The sequence below is a fragment of the Oncorhynchus mykiss genome, chromosome 22 (assembly GCF_013265735.2).
Source record: "Oncorhynchus mykiss isolate Arlee chromosome 22, USDA_OmykA_1.1, whole genome shotgun sequence".
Lineage (NCBI taxonomy): Eukaryota > Metazoa > Chordata > Actinopteri > Salmoniformes > Salmonidae > Oncorhynchus > Oncorhynchus mykiss.
Genome location: NC_048586.1, coordinates 40,423,882 through 40,449,827, shown reverse-complemented (window position 1 = coordinate 40,449,827; position 25,946 = coordinate 40,423,882). Strand labels below are relative to the sequence as shown.

Genomic DNA, 25,946 nt, shown 5'->3' with positions numbered 1-25,946 from the left:
AATGAACAGTAGAACCAGCTCACCTGCTTTTACACTGATTTGACTGTTTGTTTCTTTTCTAAAGAAATAGTTTGACCATATTAAAACGAGAGTTCACCTAACAGGGTGACCTTAAAATTAGGGACAGATGTAAATTAATCAGTATCCTGTGCTATATATATATATATTTATTATAAAGCACTGCTGCGAAAGCAAGAATCTCAAATCAATTGTATTTTGCACATCTGAACCAATAAAGATCTGATTGAGTCACTGATGTTATTCACGGCTCATTAGATGACATTGCAAACAAACCAACAAAAAGTATTATGGTAAGGCTTGATTTAACAAAATTATAGAGCCAGCCAAATGATTGTTTATTGGAAAACATTTTTATTCCCATAGTTAAATGAGAGCAGTACAGTGGTTTCCCATGTTCAACTAGTAGTAGAAACACATTCTACTGCCGAGGGAGGTAGTCTATACCAAGGGGTCACAGCCTTGATTAAATACTGCTACACACACAGGCCTCATATCATACAGCATTAAACACCATTTTATCTGGCTATTGAATGTTAAATTAAACACGAAAGTTCTCATTTAGACAAGGCCATCAATCAACACCTGTCTCAGCCCTTCATCACATAGTAGACATGTCAGGATACTGACGGTCCCCCCCCCCCCCCCCCCCCGGGCTGGTTGTATTCTGTAAGAGGCTGAATGAATCAAGTAACAATTTCAACACAAAGGGGGTCTTCTCTGTTCAAGCCCAACGGTCGGGAGGTAAACTTGATTACATCTATCCATGCAGAGGAGGAGCAGAGTACAGGCTTAGACAAGATAAACATAAAACAAACAGCCCTAATATTAGCAGGAGGGAGGGAAGGGGGGACACAGTGTTATTGCACTACATCTGCTGGGTAGAGTTGCCGTTCCAAGTGTTATTTTCATCCTCACTGTCCTGGTGATTCCGTAGCCTGTGGATTTTACCGTCTCGTTTGAAGTCTACTGGTTGCTTCTCCAGTGTGCGTTTGCGAAGGGTTTCTCTGAAAAAAGTTAAAAATGGATGTGAAACAAACCAATTAGGCTTTAGAACACCCAATCTTACACAACCACACTATTCAATCAAACCCCTAGATCCATTCTCAGAATTATTTGCCCTCTGGCTACAACAACAATGCATGTTTCTGTTATGAAACCTGATAATGATTAACCCCGACGAACGTAACCATTCAATTTCAATGTAATTGTACATTGTAACAAATCGGGCAAAGTCTTGTCAACTGAACTCCTAACCATAATGTACCATCACAACAATCTCAGCTACTCCTAAACATAGGAGTGTATATCGAAGAGTCTGCTGGATGGGGCCTTACCTCTTCGGTTCAGCAGATGAGGAGGAGGAACCAGAGCCTGAGGTAGTGTTGGGCTGCTGGGCTGGGCCTCTGGGGCCTGCTGCTCCAGGGGTGGCGGGGCTGGTGAAGAGGAAGCCACTCAGGAACCTCCACACAGCCAGCAAGGGGTAGAGGATGGTACCCAACACAGCCCAGATACCCCCTCCAGACTGCACCACCGTGTTATTGGGCCGTCCTGTTTGCTGGAAGCGGTTAGGAAGGATATAAAACACATTATACTCAGTGTTGTCATTTTACCAGGGAAAACAAGCAAAAAGTCCCTAAAAAAACAAACATGGGAAGCAAGACCAATGCAGTTTAGCTTCCGTCCCTCTCCTCGCCCCTACCTGGGCTTGGACCAGGGACCCACTGCACACATCGACAATCGACACCCATGAAGCATCGTTACCCATCGCACCATAAAAGCCGCGGCCCTTGCAGAGCAAGGGGAACAACTACTTCAGGTCTCAGAGGAAGTGACGTCACCTGATTGAAACGCTAACTAGCTAGCCATTTCATATCGGTTACACACGCATGTACAAGGACTAAATCTAAACGTGCAGTGATATGACACGGTCTTGTTGTGAATTCACAAATGACAAAGTGGAAAATGGGAGTTGTATTTGGTTTCCAGTCACTCACAGGCAGCAGGACTATGGAGGCACCGGGAGCCAGCTCCAACTCCAGTAGAGTCTTACCCAGGTCGTCAGCCGTAAACTCCCTGCGAGGGAACATAGTCGCCAGGGAGAAGTTGCCATAGCGATTTCCCACTTCCTGAAAGGAGAAATATCAACTCTTTAGTGACAGCCGGCATTATGATATTTAATATCATATTCCACCAGAGAGAATGAACATGTTGTTAATGTTCACTTGTCTAACTTGAGTTGGAAAAAGTCTTACATTGACAGCAAACTGCCGAGCCTCATTCAGTCTGGCCTCTGAGGAGAACTGCCTGGTGAAGAAAGAACCATCTGGGAGACGGAACTGTATTCTTGCTATGGCGCTGGAGGAAAATAATGTTTTTTTTAATGTTATTCTATGATTACATTAGTGGTGACATCAAATCAAATCAAATGTTTTATTTGTCACATACACATGGTTAGCAGATGTAAATGCGAGTGTAGCGAAATGCTTGTGCTTCTAGTTCCAACAATGCAGTAATAACAAGTAATCTAACTAACAATTCCAAAACTACTGTCTTGTACACAGTGTAAGGGGATAAAGAATATGTACATAAGGATATATGAATGAGTGATGGTACAGAGCAGCATAGGCAAGATACAGTAGATGGTATCGAGTACAGTATGTACAAATGAGATGAGTATGTAAACAAAGTGGCATAGTATAAAGTGGCTAGTGATACATGTATTACATAAGGATACAGTCGATGATATAGAGTACAGTATATACGTATGCATATGAGATGAATAATGTAGGGTAAGTAACATTTATATAAGGTAGCATTGTTTAAAGTGGCTAGTGATATATTTACATCATTTCCCATCAATTCCCATTATTAAAGTGAACTTAATAACTTCATGGGTGTAAAAAAAAAAACTGTTTAAAGTGAATCTACATTTTCTCCTGTGACTAAAGTAGCTCCATACCTCCTCTCCCTGTGTACGATCTCCTTCTTGGCTTCCGCCTCTGCTTGTCTGGCCTGCAGTGCTGCCAGCCGGGCTGCCTCCACCTCCTCCTGGTTATTGGCATAGCGGGCAGCTCTGTCAGCACGGTCCTGTGGGACAAACTTGCATCAGCCAGCCTCTATACTCATTCCACACCACCACAACAACAAACATTGTCTATTTCATCACCAAACCCTGTAGTGTTCACTCAGGCCACTAGAGGGAGTTATGAGTAAAAGTTTAATCAGAGAAGCCCAACAAGGGATTATTATTTTAGTTCAAAGTCTTTTGGGTTTTGAACCTGAGGGGTGAGAGTTTGATGCATTTGTTTACCAGGGCGATCTGTGCTTTGACACGCTCCCTGGCAGCCTTCTCCTCTGCCTTCTCTCTGCTCCTCTCATCCATAATGCGCTTGGTCTTCTCATCCTCGTTCTTCCTCTTGAAGTCCAGCATCTCCTTCCCCATCTTCCTTCTCTCCATCTCCTTTATTTCACCCTGACCATCACACAGAAATAGATACAGGCGCACACAAGTATGAATAGGCCATCCATACTATGTATACACATTTAGATTAGCCATAATGTGCATTATATAGTAATAAAAGAGCCGTATGGGCCACCGGCGAGGTGTCAGTATGGGAGGTGTCAGTATGGGCGGTGTCAGTATGGGAGGTGTCAGTATGGGAGGTGTCAGAAGGGGACACCGTTGAAGTGTCGTCAGTAGGGGAGGTGTCGTCAGTAGGGGAGGTGTCAGTAGGGGACAGTAGGGGAGGTGTCAGTAGCGGAGGGGTCAGTAGGGGACACCAGTGGAGGGGTCAGCAGGGGAGGTGTCAGTAGGGGACACCAGCGAGGTGTCAGTAGGGGAGGTGTCAGTAGGGGACACCAGCGAGGTGTCAGTAGGGGAGGTGTCAGTAGGGGACACCAGTGAGGTGTCAGTAGGGGAGGTGTCAGTAGGGGACATCAGTAAGGTGTCAGTAGGGGAGGTGTCAGTAGGGGACATCAGTAAGGTGTCAGTAGGGGAGGTGTCAGTAGGGGACATCAGTAAGGTGTCAGTAGGGGAAGTGTCAGTAGGGGACACCAGCGAGGTGTCAGTAGGGGAGGTGTCAGTAGGGGACATCAGTAAGGTGTCAGTAGGGGAAGTGTCAGTAGGGGACACCAGCGAGGTGTCAGTAGGGGAGGTGTCAGTAGGGGAGGTGTCAGTAGGGGACATCAGTAAGGTGTCAGTAGGGGAGGTGTCAGTAGGGGACATCAGTAAGGTGTCAGTAGGGGAGGTGTCAGTAGGGGACATCAGTAAGGTGTCAGTAGGGGAAGTGTCAGTAGGGGACACCAGCGAGGTGTCAGTAGGGGAGGTGTCAGTAGGGGACATCAGTAAGGTGTCAGTAGGGGAAGTGTCAGTAGGGGACACCAGTGGAGGGGTCAGCAGGGGAGGTGTCAGTAGGGGACACCAGCGAGGTGTCAGTAGGGGAGGTGTCAGTAGGGGACACCAGCGAGGTGTCAGTAGGGGAGGTGTCAGTAGGGGACATCAGTAAGGTGTCAGTAGGGGAGGTGTCAGTAGGGGACATCAGTAAGGTGTCAGTAGGGGAAGTGTCAGTAGGGGACACCAGCGAGGTGTCAGTAGGGGAGGTGTCAGTAGGGGACACCAGCGAGGTGTCAGTAGGGGAGGTGTCAGTAGGGGACATCAGTAAGGTGTCAGTAGGGGAAGTGTCAGTAGGGGACACCAGCGAGGTGTCAGTAGGGGAGGTGTCAGTAGGGGACACCAGCGAGGTGTCAGTAGGGGAGGTGTCAGTAGGGGACATCAGTAAGGTGTCAGTAGGGGAAGTGTCAGTAGGGGACACCAGTAAGGTGTCAGTAGGGGAAGTGTCAGTAGGGGACACCAGCGAGGTGTCAGTAGGGGAGGTGTCAGTAGGGGACACCAGCGAGGTGTCAGTAGGGGACACCAGCGAGGTGTCAGTAGGGGACACCAGCGAGGTGTCAGTAGGGGAGGTGTCAGTAGGGGACACCAGCGAGGTGTCAGTAGGGGAGGTGTCAGTAGGGGACATCAGTAAGGTGTCAGTAGGGGAAGTGTCAGTAGGGGACATCAGTAAGGTGTCAGTAGGGGAAGTGTCAGTAGGGGACACCAGCGAGGTGTCAGTAGGGGAGGTGTCAGTAGGGGACACCAGCGAGGTGTCAGTAGGGGAGGTGTCAGTAGGGGACACCAGCGAGGTGTCAGTAGGGGACACCAGCGAGGTGTCAGTAGGGGAGGTGTCAGTAGGGGACACCAGCGAGGTGTCAGTAGGGGAGGTGTCAGTAGGGGACACCAGCGAGGTGTCAGTAGGGGAGGTGTCAGTAGGGGACACCAGCGAGGTGTCAGTAGGGGACACCAGCGAGGTGTCAGTAGGGGAGGTGTCAGTAGGGGACACCAGCGAGGTGTCAGTAGGGGAGGTGTCAGTAGGGGACACCAGCGAAGTGTCAGTAGGGGAGGTGTCAGTAGGGGACACCAGCGAGGTGTCAGTAGGGGAGGTGTCAGTAGGGGACACCAGCGAGGTGTCAGTAGGGGAGGTGTCAGTAGGGGACACCAGCGAGGTGTCAGTAGGGGAGGTGTCAGTAGGGGACACCAGCGAGGTGTCAGTAGGGGAGGTGTCAGTAGGGGACACCAGCGAGGTGTCAGTAGGGGAGGTGTCAGTAGGGGACACCAGCGAGGTGTCAGTAGGGGAGGTGTCAGTAGGGGACACCAGCGAGGTGTCAGTAGGGGAGGTGTCAGTAGGGGACACCAGCGAGGTGTCAGTAGGGGAGGTGTCAGTAGGGGACACCAGCGAGGTGTCAGTAGGGGAGGTGTCAGTAGGGGACACCAGCGAGGTGTCAGTAGGGGAGGTGTCAGTAGGGGACACCAGCGAGGTGTCAGTAGGGGAGGTGTCAGTAGGGGAAGTGTCAGTAGGGGACACCAGTGAGGTGTCAGTAGGGGAGGTGTCAGTAGGGGACACCAGCGAGGTGTCAGTAGGGGAGGTGTCAGTAGGGGACACCAGCGAGGTGTCAGTAGGGGAGGTGTCAGTAGGGGACACCAGCGAGGTGTCAGTAGGGGAGGTGTCAGTAGGGGAAGTGTCAGTAGGGGACACCAGCGAGGTGTCAGTAGGGGAGGTGTCAGTAGGGGACACCAGCGAGGTGTCAGTAGGGGACACCAGCGAGGTGTCAGTAGGGGAGGTGTCAGTAGGGGAGGTGTCAGTAGGGGAGGTGTCAGTAGGGGACACCAGCGAGGTGTCAGTAGGGGAGGTGTCAGTAGGGGACATCAGTAAGGTGTCAGTAGGGGAGGTGTCAGTAAGGGACATCAGTAAGGTGTCAGTAGGGGAGGTGTCAGTAGGGGAGGTGTCAGTAGGGGAGGTGTCAGTAGGGGACATCAGTAAGGTGTCAGTAGGGGAGGTGTCAGTAGGGGAGGTGTCAGTAGGGGAGGTGTCAGTAGGGGACATCAGTAAGGTGTCAGTAGGGGAGGTGTCAGTAGGGGAGGTGTCAGTAGGGGAGGTGTCAGTAGGGGACACCAGCGAGGTGTCAGTAGGGGAGGTGTCAGTAGGGGAGGTGTCAGTAGGGGACACCAGCGAGGTGTCAGTAGAGGAAGTGTCAGTAGGGGACACCAGCGAGGTGTCAGTAGGGGAGGTGTCAGTAGGGGACACCAGCGAGGTGTCAGTAGGGGAAGTGTCAGTAGGGGAGGTGTCAGTAGGGGAGGTGTCAGTAGGGGAGGTGTCAGTAGGGGAGGTGTCAGTAGGGGAGGTGTCAGTAGGGGAGGTGTCAGTAGGGGAGGTGTCAGTAGGGGAGGTGTCAGTAGGGGAGGTGTCAGTAGGGGAGGTGTCAGTAGGGGAGGTGTCAGTAGGGGAGGTGTCAGTAGGGGACATCAGTAAGGTGTCAGTAGGGGAGGTGTCAGTAGGGGAGGTGTCAGTAGGGGACATCAGTAAGGTGTCAGTAGGGGAGGTGTCAGTAGGGGAGGTGTCAGTAGGGGAGGTGTCAGTAGGGGACACCAGCGAGGTGTCAGTAGGGGAGGTGTCAGTAGGGGAGGTGTCAGTAGGGGACACCAGCGAGGTGTCAGTAGAGGAAGTGTCAGTAGGGGACACCAGCGAGGTGTCAGTAGGGGAGGTGTCAGTAGGGGACACCAGCGAGGTGTCAGTAGGGGAAGTGTCAGTAGGGGAGGTGTCAGTAGGGGAGGTGTCAGTAGGGGAGGTGTCAGTAGGGGAGGTGTCAGTAGGGGAGGTGTCAGTAGGGGAGGTGTCAGTAGGGGAGGTGTCAGTAGGGGAGGTGTCAGTAGGGGAGGTGTCAGTAGGGGAGGTGTCAGTAGGGGAGGTGTCAGTATTCTTTACCTCCTCTTTCTTTTTCTGATCCCGTCTCTCCTCCAGTTTCTTTGTTAACCTACAGAAGGGAAAGTTTCAGAAGATAAAGCCTATTTCAACCCTCCATCCCTGTTCCTCCGTTGTGTGTCGTTCCTACCTCTCCACCTTAGCATCAAGGCCCCTGTCAGGCTGAGAGCTGGTTGATGCGTCGTCAGACGATGCGCTCCCGTCTTCCCCGGGGGTGACGACCACTGAGGCTGATGCTCCGCCTTCCTCTGCTGGCCTGGACAGGGATTCTGAGCAGAACCACAAGCGGATTACAGAAATCATTATCAGTGCGTGTTTCTCAATATGCATACTGCCGTGCTCCATGCTCCGCGTGCATTCCTCGACAACGTTCTCGAGTATGGTTATTGTGAGGACGAGTGTGGAGAAAAAAAAAATATATATATATATTTTTTTTTACATGGTTGTTTCATATTTCTGTGCACACTTTCACTTGTTCATATCAACAGGACACTATATACAAAGGTATGGGGACACCCCTTCAAATGAGTGGATTCAGCCACACCCCATGCTGACAGGTGTATAAAATCGAGCACACAGCCATGCCATCTCCATAGACAAACATTGGCAGTAGAATGGTCTTATTGAAGAGCTCAGTGACTTTCAACATGGCACGGTCATAGGAGGCCACTTTCCAACAAGTCAGTTCATCAAATTTCTGCCCTGCTAGAGCTGCCCCGGTCACCTCTAAGTGGTGTTATTATGAAGTAGAAACGTCTAGGAGCAACAACAGCTCAACCGCGAAGTGGTAGGCCACACAAGCTCACAGAACAGGACCGCCGAGTACTGAAGCACGTAGCATGTAAAAATCATCTGTCCTCAGTTGCAACACTCACTACCAAGTTCCAACTGCCTCTGGAAGCAACGTCAGCACAAGTTTTCCTCAGGAGCTTCATGAAATGGGTTTCCATGGCCAAGCAGCTGAACACAAGCCTAAGATCATCATGTGCAAGGCCAAGCCTCAGCTGGAGTGGTGTAAAACTCACCGCCATTGGACTCTGGAGCAGTGAAAATGCACTCTCTGGATTGATGAATCACGTTTCCTCATCTGGCAGTCCGACAGAAGAATCTGGGTTTGGCGGATGCCAGGAGAATACTACCTGCCCCAATGCATAGTGCCAACTGTAAAGTTTGGTGGAGGAGGAATAATGGTCTGGGGCTGTTTTTCATGGTTCAGGCCACGCCCCTTAGTTCCAGTGAAGGGGAATCTTAATGCTACAGCATACAATTACATTCCAGACAATTCTGTGCTTCCAACATTTTGGCAAGAGTTTGGGGAAGGCCTTTTCCTGTTTCAGCATGACAATGTCCCCTGCACAAAGCGAGGTCCATACAGCAATGGTTTGTCGAGATCGGTGTGGAAGAACTTGACTGGCCTGCACAGAGGCCTGACCTCAACCCCATCAAAAACCTTCGGTATGAATTGTTACGCCGACTGCGAGGCAGTCTTAATCGCCCAACATCAGTGCCCGACCTCACGAATACTTGTGGCTGAATGGAAGCTAGTCCCTGCAGCAATGTTCCATCATATAGTGGAAGAGTGGAGGCTGTTAAGAGCAGCAAAGGGGGGGCCCAACTCCATATTAATGCCTATGATTTTGGAATGAAATGTTCGACGAGCAGCTGTCCTCATAATTTTAGTCATGTAGCATATCTAGTAACACACACCGAACGACATTTCTGTATAGCGCAACTGCTCGTATTTTGTTGCATTGTTATGCAGCAAAACTCCTGTGGTGAACCATCATTAATCAGCATCGTCCAGTGGTCTGACACACAAACATACCTTTAGATGTGGCTGGCGCTGCAGGTGGTGCGTGGCTGGGCTGGAGCTCCAGTGGGGGTGAGGGGGGCTGTGCTGGGGCTGGCTCTGAGGCTACCACAACTGGTGGGCAAGCCTCCACGGGAGTCCCTGCTTCCGCTCCCTCGCTTGCTATCTGCTGGGCGTGCATCTGTAAGGCACAAGAGATGCATGTTCAGTGCGACACCCTCAGCGCTATTGAAAACAAGTTACTGTTGTCGTTTCTCTTTTCTATTTAAGTCTCACCTGTTTGACTTTGTCGATTCTTTTCATGAGTTCCTCTGCAGAGACACTCCCGGCAACAACTTCCAGGGGGATTCCATTCTCTCCAATAAAGAAACTGGACGGGATGCACACCACCGGGTCTTCAAGGGGAAGTTAAGGGCAAACCAAAGTGTACAACATAATAATAACAATAATAAAAGGGATTGGACTTGATTACATAGTCTAGAATATGTCTGAAAGAATATGGTTGGTGAATAATCACAGGTATTAGAAGAGATGGAACATCTTCTACACAAAATTATGACTGAGGGATCAGAAACAACAGTCCAAATATAGGGGTAATAAAAACCCTTTGGAGGAGAAGGATACAGATTTGAGAGAACTGAGAGCATGTCTCGCTGGAAGAAAAAAACATAACATTTATGTTGGTATTACTAACGTCATTTGAAAAATAAGGTAAGGAAGCAGTGTGTATCATATCCACACAAGTGTAGGATTGCACTATAGGCTACCTCTTGGCATCCACCTTGATTGCGACACAGCAGTTATGGGAGACCTCGGCCACTCTGTCGTCCTCCCAACTGGACATAATTTGTGCTGACACCTCATCGTCGCCTGGTAGAAGACAAGAATGTCAGAAGTGTGAATAATTCGCTTCACACGCACAGCCCACAAGACAAGTATGTTGGTGGTGACAGTCGCTGGTTCTACTGAAATTAGGCTAGGAACGAACGGTGAATAATGACAAACGCTATGTTTCTGTTGTATGTAACGTAAAAAATAAAAAAAAATCTAGCCAGACATGTTGGTTGTCATTAGCGGCTAGAACTAACCAGTTAGCTAACAATTAACTAAACTAGCTAAATCGTATTATTTAACGTTAGCTGATATTTGACAGCTGTCATTTATTTCTGTTACGACCCGTTGGCTAACGTTTCGTCATGTTGTTGTTATTCATAGCTAGTTTACTGACAATGACAGAGCTCGTTTGGTCTCAGTGTTCTAGCTACATTAGCGAATCATTCAACTGGTTTGCTAGCAAATCTGCGCTGGCTAGCTACCGTAATCTACAAAACAATACCTGTTATTACGACCACGAAGATGGAGCTCTGTTCTTTGGCTGAGATGATGGCTGCTGGAATAGAGCCTCCAAACCAAAGCATTTTAATAAAATGTGTTGGCTTTTTCTGTTTTGTAATGCTGTCCAGTCGTTTCTATTCTGAAAGTATTAGAAACTGTGCTAGAACGTTCAATCTCATCGCTGAACTAAATTAGCATGATGGGTGTAGTAGTCCGTAGGCATTAACGCTTCCTTATGGGACTTGTAGTCCACACAATTGTCAACCGATTAACAGCAGATAGCGCTGTGGTACTGATTAAATATTTGTTGCCGATAACTAGAAAGAGTTGTGAATGTGATTAACGAGGCCCTTTGAAAAAACAACGGGTGTGGTAACTAAGAAAGCATAATACATATATGTTATGAGAATTAGAACATTGCATTTGATTAACGTGCTAATACATCAGCCTCCACTACATTACTTTGTAATGTCAAATTAAAATATAATCTGTAGCCTCAAGGGTTGAAATACTATTTGTATTCTAGCCCTTTATGGAAGTAGGTTTTATTTCACAAGGCAAATAGCCACGTCTATCTTAGCATGTCAAACATCCCAGTGCTTTTTATATAGATTATTTCCCCTCACTCTAATAGTACTCTTAACTAGAGCCCCGATAGCGATACAATGCAGTCGGAAAGTATTTAGAACCCGCAACTATTTCCATTTATTTACTTTACAGCCCTATTCTAAAATCCTCATCAATCTACACACGATACACCCCTTCATGACAACACGAAAACAGTTTTTGTAGAGCGGCCAGACGGAAGCCACTCCTCAGTAAAAGGCACGACAGCCGGCTTGGAGTGACTCAGACCATGAGAAACAAGATTCTCTGGTCTGATGAAACCAAGATTGAACTCTTTGGCCTGAATGCCAAACGTCACGTCTGGAAGAAACCTGGCACCATCCCTAGGGTGAAGCATGGTGCTGGCAGCATTATGCTCTGGGAATGTTTTTCAGCGGCAGGAAATGGGAGACTAGTCATGATCGACGGAAAGATGAAAGAGAGCAAAGAGAGATCCTTGATGAAAACCTGTTCCAGAGTGCTCAGGACCTCAGACTGGGGGCGAAGGTTCACCTTCCAACAGGACAATGACCCTAAGCACACAGCCAAGACAACACAGGAGTGGCTTCGGGACAAGTCTCTGCATGTCCTTGAGTGGCCCAGGCCAAGCCTGGACTTGAACCCGATCGAACATCTCTGTAGAGACTTGAAAATAGCTCTGCAGTAAGGAATGGGAGAAAATCCCCAAATACAGGTGTGCTAAATTTGTAGCGTCATAGCCTAGAAGATTCAAGGCTGTAATCGCTGCCTAAGGTGCTTCAACAAAGTTTTGAGTAAAGAGTCTGAATATGTAAATGTGATATTGCAGTTGAAGTCAGAAGTTTACATACTTAGATTGGAGTCATTAAAACTCCTTTTTTCAACCACTCCACAAATTCCTTGTTAAACTATAGATTTGGCAAGTCAGTTAGGACACTACTTTGTGCATGACACAAGTAATTGTTCTAACAATTGTTTAGACAGATTTCACTTAATCACAATTGGTCAGAAGTTTACATACTTTTTTTTATACATTTTTATTTCACCTTTATTTAACCAGGTTGGCCAGTTGAGAACAAGTTCTCATTTACAACTGCGACCGGGCCAAGATAAAGCAAAGCAGTGCAACAAAAAACAACACAGAGTTACCCATAGGATAAACAAAAGTACAGTCAATAACACATTAGAAAAATATATGTGCAAATGGAGTAAGGAGGTGAAGCAATTACAAATTAGCAAATTTGATAGATGTACAGATGATGTGCAAGTAGAAATACTGGTCTGCAAAAAAGTAAATAAAAACAATATGGGGATGAGGTAGGTAGTTGGGTGGGCTGTGGACAGCTGCAGCGATCAATAAGCTGCTCAGATAGCTGATAAGTCTCCAACTTCAGCGATTTTTGCAATTTGTCCAGTCACTGGCAGCAGGCAACTGGAAGGAAAGGCGGCCAAAGTGGGTGTTGGCTTTGGGGATGACCAGTGAGATATACCTGCTGGAGCGCGTGTTACGGGTGGGTGTTGTTATGGTGGCCAGTGAGCTGAGATAAGGTGGAGCGTTACCTAGCAAAGACTTATAGATGACCTGGAGCCAGTGGGTCTGGCGATGAATATGTAGCAAGGGCCAGCCAACGAGAGCAAAAATGTCACAGTGGTGGGTGGTATATGGGGCTTTGGTGACAAAACGGATGGCACTGATAGACTGCATCCAGTTTGCGGAGTAGAGTGTTGGAGGCTATTTTGTAAATTACATCGCCGAAGTCGAGGATCGGTAGTATAGTCAGTTTTACAAGGGTGTTTTAGAGGTCGACCGATTAATCGGAATGGCCGTTTAATTAGGGCCGATTTCAATTTTTCATAATTGGAAAATCTGTATTTTTAATTCATTTTAATTTCTTTCATCTTTATTTAACTAGGCAAGTCAGTTAAGAACACCTTATTTTCAATGACGGCCTAGGAACGGTGGGTTAACTGCCTCGTTCAGGGGCAGAACGACAGATTTTCACCTTGTCAGCTCAGGGGATCCAATCTTGCAAACTTACAGTTAACTAGTCCAATGCAATAACAACCGTTGCACTCCACAAGGAGACTGACTACCTGTTATGCGAATGCAGTAAGCCAAGGTAAGTTGCTAACTAGCATTAAACTTACTTTATAAAAAACAATCAATCATAATCACTAGTTAACTACACATGGTTGATGATATTACTAGATATTATCTAGCGTGTCCTGTGCTGCGTATAATCTGACTGAGCATACAAGTATCTGACTGAGCGGTGTTAGGCCGAAGCAGGCGTGTAAACATTCGTTCAAACAGCACTTTCGTGCGCTTTGCCAGCAGTTCTTAGTTGTACGTCAAGCATTGCGCTGTTTTTGACTTCAAGCCTATCAACTCCCGAGATGAGGCTGGTGTAACCGAAGTGAAATGGCTGGCTAGTTAGCGCACGCTAATAGCGTTTCAAACGTCACTTGCTCTGAGCCTTGGGGTGGTTGTTTCCCTTGCTCTGCATGGGTAACGCTGCTTCGAGGGTGGCTTTTGTCGTTGTGTTCCTGGTTCGAGCCCAGGGAAGAGCGAGGAGAGGGACGGAAGCTATACTGTTACACTGGCAATACTAAGGTGCCTATAAGAACATCCAATAGTCAAAGGTAAATGAAATACAAATGGTATAGAGGGAAATAGTCCTATAATTCCTATAATAACTACAACCGAAAACTTCTTACCTGGGAATATTGAAGACTCATGTTAAAAGGAACCACCAGCTTTCATATGTTCTCATGTTCTGAGCAAGGAACTTAAACGTTAGCTTTCTTACATGGCACATATGGCCCTTTTACTTTCTTCTCCAACACTTTGTTTCATTATTTATTTGAGGCTAAATTGATTTTATTGATGTATAATATTAAGTTAAAATAAGTGTTCATTCAGTATTGTTGTCATTGTCATTATTACAAATACCTTTTTTTTTATTATTAAAATTTTTAAAAAAAATAAATAATAATAATAATAATAATAATAATAATAATAATAATAATAATAATAATAATAATAATAATACGGCCGATTATTCGGTATAGGCTTTTTTGGTCCTCCAATAATCGGTATCGGCATTGAAAAATCATGATCGGTCGACCTCTAGTATGTTTGGGAGCGTGAATGAAGGAGGCTTTGTTGCAAAATAGGAAGCCGATTCTAGATTTAATTTTGGATTGGAGATGCTTAATATGAATCTAGAAGGAGAGTTTACAGTCTTGCCAGACACCTAGTTATTTGAAGTTGTCCACATATTCTATGTCAGAACCGTCCAGAGTAGTATGGTCGGGCTGGGTGGGTGCGGGCAGCGATCGGTTGAAGAGCATGCATTTAGTTTTACTAGCATTTAAGAGCAGTTGGAGGCCACGGAAGGAGTGTTGTATGATGGCATTGAAGCTCGTATGGAGGTTTGTTAACACAGTGTCCAAAGAAGGGCCAGATGTATACAGAATGGTGTCGTCTGCGTAGAGGTGAATCAAGGAATCACCTGCAGCAAGAGGACATCATTGATATATACAGAGAAAAGAGTAATCCCAAGAATTGAACCCTGTGGTACCCCCATAGAGACTGCCAGAGGTCCGGACAACAGGCCCTCCAATTTGACACACTGAACTCTATCTGAGAAGTAGTTGATGAACCCGGCGAGGCAGTCATTTGAGAAACCAAGAAGGCTGATGAGTCTGCCGATAAGAATACGGTGATTGACAGAGTTGAAAGCCTTGGCCAGGTAGATGAAGACGGCTGCACAGTACTGTCTTTTATTGATGGCGGTTATGATATTGTTTAGGACCTTGAGCATGGCTGAGGTGCACCTGTGACCAGCTCAGAAACCAGATTGCACAGCGGAGAAAGTATGTGGGATTCGAAATGATCAGTGATCTGTTTGTTAACTTGGCTTTCAAAGACTTTAGAAAGGCAGGGCATGATGGATATAGGTCTGTAACAGTTTGGGTCGAGAGTGTCTCCCTCTTTGAAGGGGGGGATGACCGCGGCAGCTTTCCAATCTTTAGGAATCTTGGACGATAAGAAAGAGAGGTTGAACAGACAAGTAATTGGGGTTGCAACAATCATGGCGAATAATTTTAGAAAGCGAGGGTCCAGATTTTCTAGCCCAGACTGTTTTGCAGCTCTTTCAGAACATCTGCTATCTGAATTTAGGTGAAGGAGAAGCTGGGAGGCTTGGGCAAGTAGCTGTGGGGGGTGTGGAGCTGTTGGCCGGGGTTGGGGTAGCCAGGAGGAAAGCATGGCCAGCCGTAGAGAAATGCTTATTGAAATTCTCGATCATCGTGGATTTATCGGTGGTGACAGTGTTCCCTAGCCTCAGTGCAGTGGGCAGCTGGGAGGAGGTGCTCTTATTCTCCATTCTCGACGTTTTGGAATTAGAGCTACAGGAAGCAAATTTCTGTTTGAGAAAGCTAGCCTTTGCTTTCCTAACTGACTGTGTGTATTGGTTCCTGACTTCCCTGAAAAGTTGCATATCGCAGCGACTATTCGATACTAGTGCAGTCCGCCACAGGTTGTTTTTGTGCTGGTCAAGGGCAGTCAGATCTGGAGTGAACCAAGGGCTATATATATGTTCTTAGTTCTACATTTTTTGAAAGGGGCATGCTTATTTAAGATGGTGAGGAAATTACTTTTTAAGAACAACCAGGCATCTTCAACTGACGGGATGAGGTCAATATCCTTCCAGGAAACCCGGGCCAGGTCGATTAGAAAGGCCTGCTCGCAGAAGTGTTTTAGGGAGCTTTTGACAGTGATGAGGGGTGGTCGTTTGACCGCGGACCCATAACGGATGCAGGCAATGAGGCAGTGATCGCTGAGATCCTGATTGAAAACAGCATAAATGTATTTGGGGGTCAAGTTGGTCAGGATAATATCTATGAGGGTACCAATGTTTACGGATTTAGGGTGGTACCTGGTGGGTTCCTTGATGATTTGTGTGAGATTGAGGGCATCTAGCTTAGACTGTAGGACGGCCGGGGTGTTAAGCATATACATTTGAACATCTTGACCATGTTTTGTTATAATCTCCACCCGGCACAGCCAGAAGAGGACTGGCCACCCCACATAGCCTGGTTCCTCTCTAGGTTTCTTCCTAGGTTTTGGCCTTTCTAGGGAGTTTTTCCTAGCCACCGTGCTTCTTCACCTGCATTGCTTGCTGTTTGGGGTTTTAGGCTGGGTTTCTGTACAGCACTTTGAGATATCAGCTGATGTACGAAGGGCTATATAAAATAAATTTGATTGATTGAAGCATATCCCAGTTTAGGTCACCACACTAAGTTGACTGTGCCTTTAAACAACTTGGAAAATTCCAGAAAATGATGTCATGGCTTTAGAAGCTTCTGATAGGCTAATTGACATAATTTGAGTCAATTGGAGGTGTACCTGTGCCTTCAAACTCAGTGCCTCTTTGCTTGACATGGGAAAATCAGAAGAAATCAGCCAAGACCTCAAATACAATAATTGTAGACCTCCACAAGTCTGGTTCATCCTTGGGAGCAATTTCCAAACGCCTGAAGGTACCATGTTTATCTGTACAAACAACAGTACGCAAGTATCAACACCATGGGACCACACAGCCGTCATGCTGCTCAGGAAGGAGACTCGTTCTGTCTCCTAGAAATGAATGTACTTTGGTGTGCAAATCAATCCCAGAACAAAAGCAAAAGGACCTTGTGAAGATGCTGGAGGACACGGGTACAAAAGTGTCTATATCCACAGTAAAATGAGTCATATATCGACATAACCTGAAAGGCTGCTCAGCAAGGAAGAAGCCACTGCTCCAAAACCGCCATAAAAAAGCCAGACTACGGTTTGCAACTGCACATGGGGACAAGGACCATACTTTTTGGAGAAATGTCCTCTGGTCTGATGAAACAAAAATAGAACTGTTTGGCCATAATGACCATCGTTATGTTTGGAGGAAAAAGGGGGAGGCTTGCAAGCCGAAGAACACCATCCCAACCGTGAAGCACGGGGGTAGCAGCATCATGTTGTGGGGATGCTTTGCTGCAGGAGGGACTGGTGCATTTCACAAAATAGATGGCCTCATGAGGTAGGACAATTATGTGGATATATTGAAGCAACATCTCAAGACATCCGTCAGGAAGTTAAACCTTGGTTGCAAATGGGTCTTCCAAACGGACAATGACCTCAAGCATACTTCCAAATTTGTGGCAAAATGGCTTAAGGACAGCAACGTCAAGGTATTGGAGTGGCCATCACAAAGCCCTGACCTCAATCCTATAGAAAATGTGTGGGCAGAACTGAAAAAGTGTGTGTGAGCAAGGAGGCCTACAAGCCTGACTCAGTTACACCAGCTCTGTCAGGAGAAATGGGCCAAAATTCACCCAAATTATTGTGGGAAGCTTGTGGTAGGCTACCCGAAATGTTTGACCCAAGTTAAACAATTTAAAGGCAATGCTACCAAATACTAATTGAGTGTATGTAAACTTCTGACCCACTGGGAATGTGATGAAAGAAATACAAGCTGAAATATATAATTCTCTACTATTATTCTGACACTTCACATTCTTAAAATAAAGTGGTGATCCTAATTGACCTAAGACAGGGAATTTTTTCTAGGATTAAATGTCAGGAATTGTGAAAAACTGAGTTAAATGTATTTGGCTAAGGTGTATGTAATCTTCCGACTTAAAAAAAAAAAAAAAAACGTTTTTGCTTTGTCATTATGGGGTATTGTGTGTAGATTGCTTTTATGTGTGTTTTGTTCTATATTTTTAATCCCAGCCCCCGTCCCCGCAGGAGGCCGTTTTGCCTTTTGGTAGGCTGTCATTGTAAATAAGAATTTGTTCTTAACCGACTTGCCTAGTTAAATAAAGGTAAAAAAATGTTTTAATTGATAAGAGGATTTAATTTTTGGATTAAGGATATAATTATTCTCAAATTAATAATTAGAATACAGGAGATCTATCACCTTATGGTGAGGATAACCAAATCTTTAGGCAAGGGCAATTTAAGTGTAGGAAAAGATTATACAGCGTCTGTTCCACCAGTAAATACAGGTAGTTGTGTTAATCCCCCTGCACAGTTGCCGCAGATGTTCTCCTAGTTTCTGGGGGAAAAAATGCGTTCAGCATCCTCAACCGGTGTCTCTCATTGAGCCGATAGAAACTTTTAACCGGTTCTCCCCACTAAGAAACTAGTCACAGTCAGAGCCCAAGCCTTCTCTGGTCTTCTCTTCCACCCATTACGGGGTCTTAGCCGTCAAAGCCTCCCACCATTAGCTCTGACAAATTGGAAACCCTAGTAATTCGCGACTCCATTACCCGGGTTATTAGATTTAAAATGAATTATCCAGCGGTCATACATTGTTTACAAGGAGACAGAGCTACTGACATAAAGGCTAATCTGAAGATGGTGCTGGCTGAGACTAAAATTGGCGAGTGTAGATGGTATAGCACCAACGATGTTAGGATGAAACAGTCAGAGGTCACCAAGCGCAACATACCTTCAGTGTGTAATTTAGCTAGAAAGATGTGTTGGCATCGAATAATTGTCTCTGGCCCACTCGCAGTTAGGGGGAGTGATAGCTCTACAGCAGTCTCACAACTCAATTGCTGGATGAAAACTGTTTTCTGGCCCTCCCAAAAGATAGAATTTGAAGATAACTGACCCTCTTCCTGGGACTCCACACACAAAGGACCAAGCCTGGCCTGCTGAGGAGTGGCGGACTCCATCCAAGCTGGAGGGGTGCTGTCATTTTATCTATCAACATAGAACCCTGTCTAGCTCCACAATGAGATAGGGTGCAGGCCAGGCAGCAGGCTGTGAAGCCAGCCTGCCAGCTTAATGGAGGCTGCCACTAGCAGTCAGTGTGGTCAGCTCAGCTATCCCCATTGAGACGTGTCCGTGCCTCAATCTAGGTCAGGCAAAACTAAACATGGCGGTGTTTGTGTTAGCAATCTCACTGGAATAAAGACCTCCTCCATTCCTGTCATTATTGACAGAGATTGGGAAAATATCTCACATCTCAAAATAGGACAAGTTAATGTTAGATCCCTCACTTCCAGGCAGTTATGGTCAATGAACAAATCACTGATCATAAACTTGATGAGATTGGCCTGACAAACGTGTTAAATGAGGCCTCTCCTCGTGGTTACTCTAGTGACCTTGCCCCCCAGCGCATCCTGCAAAGGCCTAGGTGTTGCTAACATTTACGACAGAAATGTTGTATTTACCCCCTCAAAATTGTGTTTTCATCTTTTGAGCTTCTAGTCATGAAATCTATGCAGCCTACTCAATCACTTTTTATAGCTACTGTTTGCAGGCCTGCTGGGCTGTATACAGCGTTACTCAGCTAGTTCCCAGAATTTCTATCGAACCTTGTAGTCATGACAGATAATAAATGTTTTTGGTGACTTCAATACTCACATGGAAAAATCCACAGACCCACTCCAAAAGGCTTTCGGAGCCATCCACCACTCAGTGGGGTTTATCCAACAGGTCTCCGGACCTACGCATTGCCACAGTCAAATATTGTGGATATAAATATTTTTCCTCATAATCCTGGACTATCGGACCACCATTTTATTAAGTTTCCAATCGCAACAAATAATCTGCTCAGACTCCAACCAAGGGTTATCAAAAGCCGCTCTATAAATTCTAGGACAACACAAAGATTCCTAGATGCCTTCCAGACTTCCTCCACCTACCCAAGGACGTTAGAGTACAAAAATCAGTTAGCCACCTAAATGTTTGTCTGAGTGATACTTACCTTTTATGTTGAAATTGTAATGTTTAAAATGTTGAAATGAACAGAGTGAAAACTGCTACCGATCTTGACGGAGATGACTGGGTTTGCGGCCAAGCTAGGCTAGGCCATAGAATAACATAAGACAAAATGGAGCTGGCGAATATTCTGGTTTGGACTTTATAGCTGATTTATAGCTCCTCTGAGGTAATATTGTGGTTTATTTTCTACTCCGTTTACATGGCATAGGTTCTGACATCTTCCCGCTCAATTGTTATATATTACAGAGTTGTACTTTGTTTTGAAAAACTATACTCTAACTGTCCTACCGCTAGCCTGTCAAACCTATAGTGTTGCTATTAGCTTAGTGGCTACCGTTAGCTGGCTCAGTATTGAGATGGCTGTACTGGTTTATGGTTCATTTAGCTATTTAAAGGTTAAGACAGGTTCTCTTATATATGTGTATACATTTGTATAGAAACATAGTACATGAGGTTATGATACATACTGAGAAGGTACATTGTTTAAATCAAGTCAATGTATTTACTAGTATGACTATTTAAAATACAGAGGATATTATGTTACTTACAGTACTTCCTAGTCTTTTACAGCATCTGACTGAATTATTCATGTTTTGTAGATCGAAATTCACCCAGGCTCGAACGTTACAATCCCAAAGAACGTCTGGAGGGTGGCCATGCAACCAGGCAAGAAGTTCCACTGTGATGGCAAGAGCGCTGATGGGTGCTTCAGATGTTGGACATGTTGCAGAAAAGCAACCTGAGAGGTATGTACAGATGACCGTAGAATTAGAATCGAAAAAAAGATAATCACATTGGGTAATTTTTTGGGGGTCTCCATCTCAGAATGCACATACTGTATGAGGATAGCTAGGGTTGCAAAGGGTCAGGAACTTTCCGATAAATTTACAGCATTTTTCCAGATATTTTCCATGGGAAGTTAAGCCCTGGAATTTGGGGAATTTTGCTTAAATTCATCAAAATAGTTAGCTTATAACAGTGAACCTTTTTTTGTGGGATACACAAGGCAATTATAGGTATTGTGGCATATTTTGATTAAACAATCCCCAGTTCAATGGAATTGCAACCCTCTGCATTCACAGTGCATTCGTCCATCACATGTACAGCTGATCTCTCAAGATCTTGCACACTAATGAGATGCTATTGTTCCCACTCTACTACACTGTCTGAGCCAAGGACTACATTCTTTCTGGTAAGTTTTGATTACAATACTGGGTGGGGTGCATATATATTTCATATGACATACATTATTTTTTGTTAACTAGTAAATAGTAGCCTACAGCAAAGTGTGTTTAAATCATTTCTAACTTAACAATTTCTGCTAGTTAGTTTTTGCTACCATGTGGGTTTTAGCTTGCTTGAGCGTGCTAACTGAGGAGTGTTAATTCACCTGTTTCCATTCATGTTTTATTTTAAAACATTTTTTCTTACAAAGGAGTTGTTTAATCTAACTTCTTAACTATGTATCTGTACATGGAATTATATTTGTTTTTTTAACTAATTTTTTCCTAATCTTTACAGGAAAATACCACGAGCACTATCTGATGAGTGGATACATTTCACTGCAGCTAATGTAGAAGGACAAGGTGTATACATTTGTAAATACTGTGCTAAATCATATGTGAAGAATGCAACAAAGATGCAGAATCATCTGGCCAAGTGCATAAAGTTCCCTCAGCGCTCACGACAAAAGTCCCTCTACTTCTATTCGAGGTGAAAATGATGAATCAGAGACCTTATCGATAGCAACAGCTCATGGTCCTCCTGGAATCAGAAGTTTTTTTGACTCAATGGAGGAACGTAGTCAGAGAAATGCTCAACTTGCTCGAACTGTGTATGCAACTGGTTCTCCTCTGCTCACAGGCAATGTGTATTGGAAGAGATTTCCAAATGTTCTTTGCCTAGCATACACCCCTCCAGACATGCTTCATTTGCTGATTGCAGAGTTAAACAGGGTTCAAGTGAAGGTCAAGCAAATCATAGACAAAGCAGACTGTATTGCAATCATCTCTGATGGGTGGGATCGAATGTTCGTGGGCAAGAAATAATTAACCACATCTCCACCCCTCAACCAGTATTCTACAAGAGCACAGACACAAGGGACAACAGACACACCGGTCTCTACATTGCAGATTAGCTGAATCAGCCATCAATGACCATGGACCACAGAAAGTATTTGCACTGGTGACAGACAATTCTGCGAACATGAAAGCTGCTTGTTCTAAAGTGGAGGAGTCCTACCCTCACATCACACCCATTGTCTGTGCTGCTCATGCATTGAATCTGCTCCTCAGGGACATAGCACTGAAAACAATGGATACACTCTACAAGAAAATGGTTAGGTGGGTGAAGCGTTATCACGTTATAGCAGCAATCTACCTCACCAAGCAAAGTGAGAAGAATAAGAGCACCACATTGAAGCTGCCCAGCAACACCCATTGGGGTGGTGTTGTCATCATGTTTGACAGTCTCCTGGAGGGGAACGAGTCTCTCCAAGAAATGGCCATATCACAGTCTGCCGATATGGCCAGCCCCATCAAGAGGAACCTCCTGGATTATGTATTTTGAGAGTGGTAAGCAGCCTGAAACCTATAGCAGTAGCCATTGCACGGATTGAGGGAGACAATGCCATCCTGTCTGATGTTCAAACTGCTTGCAGATGTAAGAGAAGAAATCCGTACTGCCCTGCCCACTTTATTGTTGCTCCAAGCAGAGGAAACTGCTGTTCTGAAATACATCAAAAAGCGTGAAGACTTCTGCCTGAAGCTCATACATGTTGGACCCCAAGTATGCTGGCAAGAGCATCCTGTCTGGTGCAGAGGTGAACAAGGCCTATGGTGCCATCACTACAGTGTCTTGCCACCTTGGCCTGGATGAGGGCAAGGTTCTTGGCAGTCTGGCGAAGTACACTTCCAAGCAAGGGCTTTGGGATGGAGATGCAATACGGCAGTCGTGCCAACATATCTCATCAACCACCTGGTGGAAGGGACTTTGTGGATCTGAGACTCTTTCCCCTGTTGCCTCCACCATCCTCCAAATCCTACCAACATCAGCTGCCTCAGAGCTCAACTGGTCCTTGTTTGGGAACACACACACACACCAAAGCATGCAACAGGCTGACCAATACATGGGTTGAAAAAATGGTGGCCATCCGGGCAAATTTGAGGCTTTTTGAGCCTGACAACAAACCAAGGTTGGAAAGTGACAGTGAAGATGAGGCCTCAGAGTCTGATGTTCAAGAGGTGGACATTGAGGAGATCCAGGGAGAAGACATGGAAGACAACCACAGCTTTAGTTTCTAGACAATCATGTATGTTGAAAACATTTTTGGGATATGCGATGGATCATTGGGGATCATTCAATATTCCCTTTTGTTGTTCCGAGAAATCATAACTATATGGTTTTTAAAAATGTATATTGGAAGGATTTAATCATTTGCAATTATGTCAAATGTTAGTCTCCATATGATGTGGTAAATATATCCAATGCAAAAAACCTTACACTTAAATGGTATTAATATTAATTTGCACATATTCCCGTTAATCCCCATATCTCCCTGTTAATTCCCACGGAAAGTTTCCACCTCTGAATATTCCCCAAAATGTGCAACTCTAAGGATAACAGGTGTTGTATCAGAGGCTACTTGCTGTCCATTCTACCCATTCTAAATTCTATGGGACAATGGCTATGGTACAGTGGCGATTTTAACATGTACATTTTTATTTAACCTTTACTTAACTAGGCAAGTCAGGTAAGAACAAATGTTTATTTACAATGACGGCCTACCCCAGCCAAACCCGGACGACGCTGGGCCAAATTGTGCACCGCCCTATGGGACTCCCAAACACGGCCGGTTGTGATACAGCCTGGAATCGAACCAGGGTCTGTAGTGACACCTCTTGCACTGAGATGCAGTGCCTTAGACCAGCAAAGCCACTACACAACACTAAACAATACATTAATTGTACTATAACGGTAACAAACGGTGCCCACAAACTGTTAGGGCCTGCATAAAGCTGTCCCAACATCTTACCACTGCTACACCTGGCTCTCAACGGAGTCTGGCAGCGAAACAGTTAATTCAGCCTCATTTACTGCCTTTAAAATAATACATAGCTGATATGGCTGACTTGCTTAAATAAATGTGATTTCTAATGAAAATTGAGATGTACAAAATATGGCATGGGATACGACAAGTGGATGAGAGGCAATCAGTAATTTCAATTAAGACAATGAGCGAGCTAGGACGGACATAGTCAATATTACTATTTGATTAGCACTTTGAAAAGTACAGCGACAGAATTCAGAACACGGGCCATTCTTAGTGTTCTCCCTGTACACCAAGTCAGAACCATATAATAAATAAAGGGGGAATATAGGCAGACAACAAAAGCTCTTACAATATTCAATGATTACATTTCTCTAAAACTGGTTACAGGCTACATGTGCACCACCAAGTCAGAACAGTAGGCGAAACTAAGAGGGGTAAATAGACCACATTATTTAGGTTGCTTTTGGTTAACTTACCCTAACGATGTAACTATAAAACGCTTATTGGATTCTCTCTGTCCGGGTACTACTACTTTTACTTAACTTCACTTAATAAAAGTACTTTTACTACTTTTATTAAAAAGCACAGTCTGACTATTCTATCCATTTGGCGCATATGAGAATCTCGCCAGAGAAACGCTTGGACCTTTAATTAGGGCAATTTTGGGGGGGAATTGTGTCATTATTATGTGCCTGATTTTACGACTACAGACAATTGTAAATTGTGTTATTTACGGGGTTTCAATAGCATTGGGTCTATGGTATTGATTAAAATCTGCGTTTCTGATTGTAATTCAACTATTGGTATGTTTTGCTTGGACAGATACGGCCGCTAGTGTTTGCTTAAGATATAAACTGAAATGTTTTAACTTCTTATGGTATAGGGGACGCTTGCGTCCCACTTGGCCAAAAGCCAGGGAAAATGCAGAGCGGCAAATTCAAAAAAAATTATATAAAAATCTAACTTTCATTAAATCACACATGTAACATACTAAATTAAAGCTACACTCGTTGTGAATCCAGCCAACATGTCAGATTTCTAAAAGGCTTTTCGGCAAAAGCATAAGAAGCTATTATCTGATGATGGCACAACAGTAAACAAAGAGCGTAGCATATTTCAACCCTGCAGGCGCTACACAAAACGCAGAAATAAAATATAAAACATGCCTTACCTTTGATGAGCTTCTTTTGTTGGCACTCCAATATGTCCCATAAACATCACTTGGTCCTTTTGTTCGATTAATTCCGTCCATGTATATCCAAATGTCCATTTATTTGGCGCATTTGGTCCAGAAAAAAACAGCTTCGTCACTACAAAATATCTCAAAAGTTGCCTGTAAACTTTGCCAAACATTTCAAACTACTTTTGTAATACAACTTTAGCTATTTTTAAACATTAATAATTGATCAAATTTAAGACGGGTCTATCTGTGTTCAATACAGGAAGACAACAAACCAAGCTACTTTTCAAGTCTTGCGCAACTCTCAACAGTGTTACGCAGTTCCTAGATGGCCGTACTTCTTCATTGCACAAAGGAATAACCTCAACCAAATTCCAAAGACTGGTGACATCCAGTGGAAGCGGTAGGAACTGAAAACAAATTCCTAAGGAATATCGTTTGCCAACGAGAATTCACTGAACAGACAGAGACCTAAAAAAAACAAATATTCTGAACGGTTAGTCCTCGGGGTTTTGCCTGCTACATAAGTTCTGTTATACTCACAGACATGATTCAAACAGTTTCAGAAACTTCAGTGTTTTCTATCCAAATCTACTAATAATATGCATATCTTATATTCTTGGCATGAGTAGCAGGAAGTTGAAATTGGGCACGCTATACCTTAAGTTAACAGCTTGCTTAATTAAAATTGAAAGACTAATTTATTCAACACAAATAGCGAGGTTTTGGATTGAAGTTTACACACCTTGAATGATGTGTAGGAGTGTATGGAGTGATGTGTGAAGGAGTGTATTGTTTGTTCTGTTCTGTTCCCGATGGGTTATAGGTCTAACTTCCTGATCCTGTGGCTCTGCGATGAAGCTGACAGTGTGATGGGATGTATAAGCCAA

At 44.8% G+C, this 25,946-nt stretch overlaps 1 protein-coding gene across 1 annotated transcript; it reads right to left on the bottom strand.

The window, feature by feature from the left end:
- Nucleotides 1-349: 349 nt before the first annotated feature.
- ubxn4 (UBX domain protein 4) lies at nt 350-10,664 on the bottom strand. The gene is made up of 13 exons (XM_021579720.2): nt 10,460-10,664; nt 9,891-9,993; nt 9,748-9,776; nt 9,400-9,518; nt 9,139-9,304; nt 7,444-7,582; nt 7,317-7,365; nt 3,332-3,493; nt 2,981-3,108; nt 2,274-2,376; nt 2,016-2,147; nt 1,356-1,576; nt 350-1,025 (listed from the first exon to the last, which is right to left on the bottom strand). Exons 1-13 carry the CDS (start codon nt 10,539-10,541, stop codon nt 887-889), a joined length of 1,572 nt encoding a protein of 523 aa, XP_021435395.2. The 5' UTR covers nt 10,542-10,664; the 3' UTR covers nt 350-886.
- Nucleotides 10,665-25,946: the final 15,282 nt, after the last annotated feature.